Source organism: Apium graveolens, chromosome 8, assembly GCF_009905375.1.
Source record: "Apium graveolens cultivar Ventura chromosome 8, ASM990537v1, whole genome shotgun sequence".
Lineage (NCBI taxonomy): Eukaryota > Viridiplantae > Streptophyta > Magnoliopsida > Apiales > Apiaceae > Apium > Apium graveolens.
This window is the reverse complement of record NC_133654.1, coordinates 260,054,123-260,065,280: the sequence shown is the minus strand read 5'-3', so window position 1 is coordinate 260,065,280 and position 11,158 is coordinate 260,054,123. Positions and strand designations below refer to the sequence as shown.

The 11,158-nt window shown below is 32.7% G+C and overlaps 1 protein-coding gene and 1 long non-coding RNA gene across 2 annotated transcripts; both read right to left on the bottom strand.

Moving 5' to 3' along the window:
* Window positions 1-4,871: 4,871 nt before the first annotated feature.
* On the bottom strand, window positions 4,872-6,184 carry LOC141678369 (zinc finger protein GIS3-like). The gene has a single exon (XM_074484670.1). The coding sequence runs from the start codon at window positions 5,772-5,774 to the stop codon at window positions 5,091-5,093; it is 684 nt and encodes a 227-aa protein (XP_074340771.1). The 5' UTR covers window positions 5,775-6,184; the 3' UTR covers window positions 4,872-5,090.
* A 1,910-nt stretch (window positions 6,185-8,094) lies between these two features.
* Window positions 8,095-10,695, bottom strand: LOC141677088 (uncharacterized). The gene is made up of 3 exons (XR_012557325.1): window positions 10,547-10,695; window positions 9,863-9,982; window positions 8,095-8,508 (listed from the first exon to the last, which is right to left on the bottom strand). It is a non-coding gene; the product is annotated as an uncharacterized LOC141677088 (long non-coding RNA).
* Window positions 10,696-11,158: the final 463 nt, after the last annotated feature.

The window sequence follows — 11,158 nt, the reverse complement described above, 5'->3', positions numbered from 1 at the left end:
TCCCCCTTAGCAGAGTCATCACGTTTCAACAACACCTTTGACTGGCAACTCATCTACTTTACTACAAGGTAACGTGTTTTGCTCTGTCTCTTCTGTGCATACTTTACAAGCTTTGAATACTTCTCAACCTGTTGAGTGGATTTTAGATTCAGGTGCAACTGATCATATTACATGTCAGTTTCACTTCTTAGTTGATCCTATACCAATGCAAGCTAGCTTGTACTTACCTGATGGCACAATTACATCTATTACTCATTGTGGATCTGTGAAATTGACCAATGATATTATGCTTCAACAAGTTTTGTGTGTACCTAACTTCAGGTGCAACCTTATATCCATTCCTAAACTGACAACACATTCTAACTGTCATGTTAGTTTCTCTGTGAATAAATGCATTATGCAGGCCCAATCCCAGAAGAGGATGATAGAGATTGGTGAGCTCTCTGGGGGTCTGTACAAGATTCTGCCATGGCATCTAAAGTCTGATTCTACTGTCAACCCATATATTACTTTGTCCGCTTAACAGTCTGGTGGGGATCAGTGCAAGTTATGGCATTCAAGATTGGGGCATCCTTCCACTTCAGTTCTTACTCATTTAGAGATATTTCCTAAGTGTGATACTACTTTGTTTAAAGATTGTAGTGTGTGTCATCAGGCTAAACAAAACAGATTAGTCTTTCCTACTAGTAATTCTACAAGTAGCTCTTTGTTTAGCTTAATCCATTGTGACCTTTGGGGGCCGTACAAAACATGTACTCATGGCAAATGTAATATGTTCTTGACTATAGTGGATGATTTTTCTAAAAGTACATGGGTGTTTTTGATTGTTGATAAAACTCAGGTTCCTTTGTTGATCAAACAGTTTATTGCTTATGTGCAAACACAGTTTCTTGTTACTGTTCAGACTATACGTACTGATAATGGAATGGAATTTATCAACAAAGATTTAAGTACACATCTGCTGAATTTAGGCATTATTCAGCAAACATCTTGTTCATATACCCCTCAGCAGAATGGGGTAGCTGAGAGGAAACATCAACATCTCCTGAATGTTGCCAGAGCTCTCAAAATTCAAGCTCACATTCCTGATTCTCTTTGGGGAGATTGTTTATTAACTGCAGCTCATTTAATAAATCGTACTCCTTCAAAGCTTTTAGATTTTAAGTCTCCATATGAAGTGTTGTTCAAAAAGCCTCTTAAATATGATGAGTTTAAGGTTTTCGGTTGTTTGTGTTACATGACTCAAGTTGCCGGTCCTAAAGATAAGTTAGCTCCTAGAGCAGTTACTTGTGTTTTTCTTGGCTACCCATTTGGTAAGAAAGGTTATCGGGTTATGGAGATGCAAACCGGGAAAACTTTCGTTTTCAGGGATGTTTATTTTGTGGAACATAGTTTTCCATTCTTGGATTTGTCTGCTTCGCCTTCTGCAGTTATTACCCCTGTTGATGCTGGTAATTATGGATCTACATCTACAGATCATGTGGTGGTTCCTATACCGTCTACAACAAAGGAGTTACCTACAGTTGCATCTTCACCAGATAACTCTTCCACTATTGAACCAACAGAAAATTTAGAGTGCAGGGCCAATTTTAAAACTTTGTTCCTCTCTGATCTATAGTTTTCTGAGGTGCGCCAACAGATTTTGTTGCCACAGTTTTACAATGTGAAGAACAATAAGATCTATGGAACTTATTAAGAACTGTGTAAACTTAGTACTGACAGGTCTTGAAACTATTGAAAACCATAGCAGCGGAGAGGTCAAGTTTTTGGACATGAATACGCAGAAGATCAGATCAAGGAGACAGCATTGGCTAGGAAAAACAAGGATTTTCTAGTGGAGATAAAATAAGGAGTGATTTAGCTTCGAAAGGCATTTCTCTAGTGGATGTGGGCTGCTAAACAGTTTGGAGGCCTTGTGTGCCGGTTCAGCAAGAACAACCAACTGGACCAAAACAAGAAAAATCATGTGTCAATGCTGGTAAACAACAGCAGCAAGGTAAAAAAATAACCAATTAGCTTCGAATGAGAAAAGTCATCAGGCTAGAAAGCCGTGGTTGCTGGTAAATTTATTTGCTTCATATTTTAACGTTATGATTGTAATTCTAATCCACTAAGGTCATTAAGGTTGGGATGTTCGGAAAGAAAAGATTTTTTTCCAACTTATCTTGATCTCTTTTTCTTCTACATTGATAGTTTTTTTCTTCAAATTACAATATAATTGATAGTTTGTTCGAATACAATGTTGTTTTATTCAGGCAAGGGAATTTGCTGCTGGTGTGATAAGTCTTCAAATTATATCCTTACTAAGGTGCCACAGAAAGTAACATCTATGCCAGAATGAGACATCACAGAAATAGCGCGTTAACTGTACACCAATCACAAGATCAAGCAAATCATTCTAGTGTAGATTGGCTCAGAATTGCAGCCAAATGACTACACATGATATAATAGTAGGAAAAATGTACGAGCTAGCTACTTGGCTACGTTTATGATCAGTGGTCATCGTCAAAATGAATTAGTCGACTTGTATGAATCTGAACTGAAAATGACCATCCGTTATGCAGGGCATCCAAGAAAACGGAATGTCTCTGTCAAATTGGGTGGGGGGAGTTGCTCTAACCTAGATAAGTGGAAACTAAGCCAAGTAAAATGTCACATGATTAGGTTTCGGATTGAAGAAGATGCAGACATTATTGTGGTACTCAATCTTTGTTCCCTAAAATGGTAATGAGACAGAGGAACACTTGTTCCTGTTTAAGTTTTGGAAGCAAGGTGTCAAAGAGTATAGGGCTATCATTTACTAAATCTCAAAGTACTACTAATTCATTTAGAATTAGGCAAGTGAATGGACTGGTCAGTGCCTGAATTGTGACAAACAACAAATGGAGTGATGCCAAGTTACTTACGAGGATAAGATTATCAAAACCAATCTTATTACATCTGCGATTTGTAAAAATTAAAAGTAAAATCCGTCGCTTTTAATATAACGGTATCTTCCTAGCTATAATAAGATTATCAAAACAAATCTTATTACTTCTGCAATTTGTAAAAGTTAAAAGTAAAATCTTTCGCTTTTAGTCTAACAGTATCTTGCTAGCCATCTTTACTGAGTATTGAGAGTTTGAACAGTATCTTAGTACTTCAATTTCGATATCTTAGTACTGTGAAAGAGCTATGCTAGCTCATGTACTCATAATTGGAGCCTCTTGAATTTGTTGTGCTCCTAACTCCTAACATTGTCGGCACATATATAGGAAAGGAAGCTCTCTAGCTCCCGCAATACAACACTAGTTTGTTAAATAATTACTCCCTCTGTCCCGTTGATTTCTATACGTTTACTATTTGCACGTATTTCGAGGTCTCTATAAAATATAGTTCCGTAATGTTTTTTTCAAAAAAAATTTTTTTGAATAAAAGTTTAAATATGAAACTTTTTTTCAGAATTTTTTAAAAAAAAAAAAATATTGTGGAATTATGTTTTAAATGAGCATTAAAAAGCGTGCCGAAAAGTAACGTATAGAATTCAATGGGACAAAGGGAGTATACAATAGTTAGGGTACAGCTTAAATTTAATCAAAGTTAGGTTTTACTAATGACAAATGTATAGGAATACTTAAAAGCATAAGACTTGAAGAGTATATATCTGCTAATTGATCCAAGAAAGTGGGTGTCTATATCAGTTCTATATGCACTGATGAGGAAAACTATTGTCTATTACTCATCCTGGTCCATATATATTTTAGGGTACTCGTCCACAATAATCAATTAGTGACAAATCATATTTTCGGAGTAGATAAAATTTCAAAATTAAGAAATTAAGTGTAGATAAATTAGTTACGTAATTTTGTGTATTTAAATCGGTAAAAAATTAATTTCTCGAGTTAAATTTATTCGCGAAATATTTCCTGACATATACGGATAATTAAGAAGTCACTTGTGTTATGTGTTTGGCATTAGCACGTGTTATATATATATATAAGAAATACTCCACTACTGTGTTATCCCCCGATGGTTAATCAACCACACAAATAAAGTTTAGATGGGGCAGCTGCATCTCCCCTTTTGGCTACTTTTGTTTTAAATATGGGAACACCCAAAGAAAGAAAAAAAATAATTAGTGAGGGCATACTTTGTTAAGTGCTTAACTTAACATGCATTCTATATACATATATAAAGTTTTCATGCTTACACGCAAGCTCCTTGTTAACCAATATTCAAACCAGCTCCATTAGTTTGCTTGATTAGTATTTTGTAAATGACAACCACAAGTTTTAATTTAAGTAAGAAACTAATGCTGCTGTGTTTGTTTGTGTATAGATTGGACATATATTGTGTTAGAAATGTAATTAGCTATAACCCTAAGCACCTAGTAGAAGTCGGATTAGTCAAATTAAACTTCTAAATTAATCACACGTCATGACAATTCGTCATGTCGACAAATGTATAGTTAAGGTTGAGATTCTAAAACTTCATGTATCAGGCATGATGGAGTCGTGAACAGATTCAAAATTATTATTTCAGAACTACACTTTGAAAGTACACCTTACTTTTTCTGTAAAGATGGGTTACATTTATACAAAAAAATTATTAGAAAAAAACACGCGTTATATCATTTTCGACATATTTCAGTACATTTAGGAGAAAACGTTTCAGTACATGCATCGTCTTAAAATCGTCTTCAATCAAATATACAAATCGCGGACATGTTCAACATATTTTATAAGCAACTAATAAGTTAAAATATAAATGTATTTTAGAACTTCTAAGCTGCTTATAAGTTTGAGTAACATTGATTGATCAAGCTAGTTATAAGTTGGAGTAACATTTGATTGATCAAGCACAACTGATCATTCTAGAGAAAAAAAACATAATTCTAATCCGACTTAAAAACTAGTAATTAACAATATATCTATTTCTCATAAAATTAATACTAGTCTACTCACCCTTTTACAAATTTCTTTTTTTTTTGAGAATTCTAAATTGTAAAACTAAAATAGACATACAGATCCTTAACCTAAGCCGAATATACATAGTTATAGTGATGAGGAAATTATTAATTACATAAATATTTTTACTACAAGCCATCCTAATCAGTCGAGGCTAGCTGCAGCGGGGGCAAGGCTGAGATGCAAATCCAAGCCGAATGCATCATCAAAACTGGGCCCACTTTCATCTCTGGAAAACCTACTAAGTGAAGGCCCATCATTGTAGGCCCTACCCTGCTGTGCCCCACTGAAACTCATTCCAGGCTGATCAGCTGCTTTACTAGCACACAATAGCTTCCCTGCACCTCTTCCCACTGGATACGAAGGAAAAACACACCCATGCGACACCTGAAACGGCGCGGCGGCGCGTGGAACATAAACCCACGACGGTGATGACGGAAGGATAGGGGCTCCCGACGGAGACAGAAGGTGGTGAGGTGGAGAGAAGGCAGTGATAATAGGGTTATGCATGTACGAAGCGGCTGCGTTTCGTGTTGCTAACATTTGTGCACGTTTTTGTTGTTGTCGTTCTTTTTTATGAGCGTTTTGATGACCACCTAAGGCTTGTGAGTTGGCAAATTCACGGCAACAATATTGACACTCGTATCTCCGGTTATCGGTGGCTACGAAGCCACCGGATTCGGATGAGGCCGAGAGTGTTTTAGTTGAGGACTCAACAACTTCATCTTCTTCGAGTTCTTTTACGTTGAATCCAAAAATTTTGAGGTGACCGGGTGTGCTTTTATTGTAGCTAGGTTGATTTGGATCGAACTCGTTTACTTCCTCCATATACTAGTTGTTATATTTTTTTTAAGTAAACTCACGCACACCTCAGAGTCGAACTGTTATATGTAAACATATATCAATCGAATATAGATAACCTAGTGATGCATGTAGAGTTTTGTTTGTGTGTATGTATTGAGATTTGAGATGGAAATGAAGATGAAGATGGTGTACTTTGTAATTTAGGATGAGATGTTAAAGTATAAAGCAAGTGAAAGAGAGAATTTAGAAACAGAAGATAGTGAGAGAGTGCTTAAGCAAGGAGAATAGTTGCATGGGTTGGGGTATTTATAGAGGTGCTAATATGATTTCACGGAAAAATATGAGTGATGCACGAAAGAACATGACGGTTTCTTTTTGGAGAACATTTTTGTCAAGCTTGATAAATCGCACATATTTCAGACTAGGTACAGTTAACATTACAAGATGCTTGCTTGCTTGCTTTGGCTAATTTTAACATTCATTGATTAACTTGCCCAAATATATTTGTCTTTAACCAATCAAAAACTCCACCTAGCTAGTGAACCAAGAAGATGTATCAGTTCATGCACTATTGAAGAGAAATTGAACCGTTAATCTTGTGTAACAGACAATGTAACTATCAACTGAGCTAGAACTCGATGGTAAAATATGACGATTTCATCTCCTCCACAGATTATTGTTACCAATTAATTAAGAAAAAGTTACAAGATTAAATATATATGGGGGGAGCTGGTGATTTGCAGGACACGCGAACATTAACATAATAAAACATGTATTTTTGTATGTACAAGTTAAGGAAACACGGACCCAAAACACTTGCATCATCATTGAAATGTTTGCATATGCTATATGGTGCAGAATAGAGTGTGAATGTAAAATCAAAACTGAGCCAAATTACGCAAACAGCCTCGGGTACGATATGTTTTCCAGAATAAAAAAAAAGTACACTGTTATGTACCATCTCTTAATTTGTAGTACTTTTTTCAAACATCATGTAAACTATATACAATGTTGTAAAAAATGGTAATCAGACTTAATCGGTGAAAATATCGTTCAGAAATTAATTGGATAACTGAAACGATTAATCGGATTATTAATCAGAACTTATTTAATATTATTTTTATTTATAAATAATAATACAAGTAATTATTTTATACATATATAATTTTTACAAATATTTATATAAATAAATTTAAAATATGAAATATTATTAGAGTAAATATAATTATTTGATCTAACTTATAAATTGATGTCAATTTGAGATAAAAAAAAGTTTATTATTTAAAATAGTAAATGTGTATACGGAATTATTATTTTTCTTATAAGTATATATATTTTTTAGTTAAATATTTTTTCAATTTTTTATAAATGAGACCGATCTTTGACCAATTAACCCATTTTGACCGTATTTCCGTTTAATCGGTTCAATCTTCTACCGAATAACCATTAATCACTAATTAATTTCTTTAATCACCGAATTTGAGAACACGTGTATTTTAGTTTCAATATTGTTCGAAGAGAATAAAGGAAATTATATGGTCCACTGCAGGTGCAAGAAGTACCTGAAACAGGAACTGGAAGTATAAAATTAGAATACGAACCAATGAGAATTTGACAAAGCCCTAGGCTATAGCACCTGATTTGATTGTTTTACGAACTTGTACATGTCTACTTTCTGTCACGATTTCATATGAATTCAAGGGTACTTCTGGAATTCCATTACCGGTTAATTTCGATGCTCATTCATTTATTTATAGGTCATAGGTGTATTCATAGATTAATATTTCAATAAACACGATATTAATTTACCCTTTTGAGAAGTGATAACATTGTATAATATAAATTTTTAATTGGTATGATTAATCTAAACTCACAAATTTAAAATATATTAAAATACAACTAACCTAATTTTTTCTTAGAAAAATAATAAGAATATTAAATGTTAGAATATTAATATAAAAACATGAATAATATTTTAAATTTTTAGATGTATCGGTTCCCTTACATAAAATCATGCACGCACATGTACATAATCCGGAGCGCCGGTTATGAATTCATTTTTCACCGTTGAAATCTGACCCGACATAACTCGCTCTACCTCTTAATTAATTGTAATTTTTGAATTTTCGGACACTAGCCCGCTTTCAACCCCGTCCGGACACATATCCCGCACAAGTGACCAACACTACACCAGGATTTGAATAATATTTTGTCCCAATTTCTATAATCCGAGTACTACTCATTTCCTTATTACCAAACCAAACTACACAATTAGATGATAAGTACGTACTGATCATGTCGACTACTATTGAGACACATATCTCACATGGTTTACTGTATTTAGTGGTTTATCATGCCTCTGGCTAGTAGCATAATTTGAGGAGCCGAAATCACCAAAAACAAATTAATCAAGTTTACATTACAGGGAAGAAAAATTCAAAACATGGATCCCATGCGTGTATAGAGTTAATAAGAAATCTGCTGAATCTCCGTTACCTGGTCCGAAATGATTAATCAAATATTGCAAATGTACTTGAACAGTAACCGCGAATCTAAGGAGTTGGATACATGCACTAATTCTGATAGATTCACAGATCAGGTAATAAGCACCGTCGGTCCAATCTAATCATCGCTTATCATGGCCTACGTGTCACTATCATATCCTTGCTTCCAACTCTACCAACGCAGCTTCTTCAAGAAACTCCTAGATTGAGACTCCCTCCGTCCCATAAAACAATTTCTATTTTGACTTTTAACACTGTTCACGGTAAGTGATTAATTACTAATTTACGTCTAATCTATAAGATCAAACATAGTCATGAGTGATTTTGTTGGATCCGTATTTATGAGTAATTTAATATAATAAAATTTTTATATTCAATAATTATATGAAATTAAAGATATTAACGATCAAAAGTGTGCATTGGCAAACGTGTGCAACACAAAGAGGAAACGTTTTTAGGACGGAGGGACTATTTTTAAGTATAATATATAATAAATGGAGATCATTTATCAAAAAAATCTATATTTTCAAATTTATTTACAAAAATAAGGTTAAAGTTGTAAATAAGGTTACATAGGAGTTTGATGGAAGTTGAGGTTACAAATTTCTTATTGCAAATAAAGTTACAACGTATTTTTTTAAAATAACTTCTGTAGTTTGGGTATTTTTGAAAAAAAGTCATATTATAATTTTTAGTGAGTTTATCTTATTTGTTTTTCAACAATTTTTCTTTTATTAGTCTTTTATTAATTATAACTAGTTTATAGCCCGTGCTTTGCACACGGATATTTCAAAAATTATTTAATAAAATAAATAAATAAATTTATAATTAAAATTGAATAATATAATTCTGAAAGATTAAGTTATCTATATAATAAGTGTATTGCATCTACATATTATGATAAATTTATTTAAGAACTACTTTTATTACATAAGTTATTTTTGTGTTATATATTTTATGAGATTATTTTTATAAATAGATCTATCAAATTTGTATTAAAAACTTACCATAAGTAACACATTTTATATTTATAATTGTATTGCAAAGTTTCTATAATTAAAATGGGTCATAATAAATATATGGATCTTTTATAAACCTAATATGGATACCAAACCTAAAAATGGATAGTCCATTGGGCCATAGGAAAGGGTTATCTAGCAATTTATAATATATAGATTATTTAATTGTAAACTGAATTTATATGAGATAAAAGATAGGAGCGATTGATATAGATTATTTGAAGAATATATAGTATAATAGAGCTCTTAAAAATGAGGTTAGAGAATATGTGATTTTAAGAGACTAAAAATGTCTTTGAGCAAAAAAATTTACTTCTCTTGAAATCTTAAGTTAAGAAATAATCTTCCACTTCACTCTTAAAAATAATATAAATAATTAGACTGTTAACAAGTTATTAAATTGATAAGCTTTGTACTCCAACAATAATGCTTGTTTATATTTTAAATTCCATTATGACGAGGGAAAAAATCCTTATTTATATTTCAAACTCCATTATGACAAGAGAGGGAAAAGTATTGGAATAATTATAAAATAAAGAGAGAATTGCATTTTGCACCCCTTTTTTGGTCAAAATTCAATTTTGCATACCTATTTTCATAAATTGCAGTTTGCATCCCCCTACTTTGAAATCCGCTTCAAGTTGCACCCTTTTTGCCAAATTTTGTCAATTTTTTTGCCCAAATTATTGTCTTCAACAACGCATATAATCTATTATTGAAGAGAAAAGATGAGAAATATTGTTAAATATTGTTAGAGACTACAATTAGGCTAAAAAAATTAGGCAAAAAGGGTGCATGTTGAACCGAATTTCAAAGTAAGTGATACAAACTGCAATTTATGAAAATAGGTATACAAAATTAAGTTTTGGCCAAATATAAGGGGGTGAAAAATGCAATTCTCTTTAAAATAAATATTATATTAAGAATGGAGAAAAATAAGGTAAAAGTCTTGAAAATGCTCTTAAAATAAAGAAGAAAGAAGAAACTATTAAGATTTTAAAGAGTCTCCCTAGTCTCTTGGATTTCAGTTTATCAATATATTTTATTTTTTGATTCTTGGGCTTGTTTATTACTAGAAGATGCTCCTACAGTTTATTGAAGACAATTATACGTACGCGATCAGGACCTCATCAACCATATATATACATGATCAGGTCAAGCACATGAATTTGGATCGAACCATATTTGAACTTACAACATATATACAAACTTGTTGAAAAATGGAAGATAAAGTATATGTAAGTGCGAAAATGAAGACACAAGAAACCCCCACCATTACGTGTTGATGATGAAGAATTATAGCTTGCGTGATTGACGTTTAGTATGATCAGCTGGCTCTGAACTAGCTACCAGATCTTCCGAATCTTACTAACTACTCCAACTTAAACAAAAATGATGATCATTTACAAACAAGTAAAGAAAAGTTCATATATTTATATAATCATTAGTGTTGTTTGATAACAAATACCATTACATTATTAGTTAAAAATGCATCAAATCATAAGCTCATGCAAAGTCTTTAGCACAACTCCATAAATGGCCCCTCTTGTCTCCTCTTTTTCTCTTGTTTTTTTTTCATTACAACTTCACTCTTTCCCTTCAAGTCAACATTTACCATTCAAGATAACTTGGTTTTGAAAACTTTGTTTCTTTGTCTTTAGGGGGGAATTTTAAGTTTCTTCGACCGTTGGATTACTAATTATGCATTGTCGTACCATAGTAGGTGAATAAATCTAAGTGATATGTACCGTCCGTTAGAACATAATGAGTGGTATAAATGAATATTAAAATGTCTTTATATTTTTTTGATAGTTAATCATGTACGCATACGTTAAGAGTCGAATTCGTGATACACAAATGCATATAAATATATTATCTTGCTGTA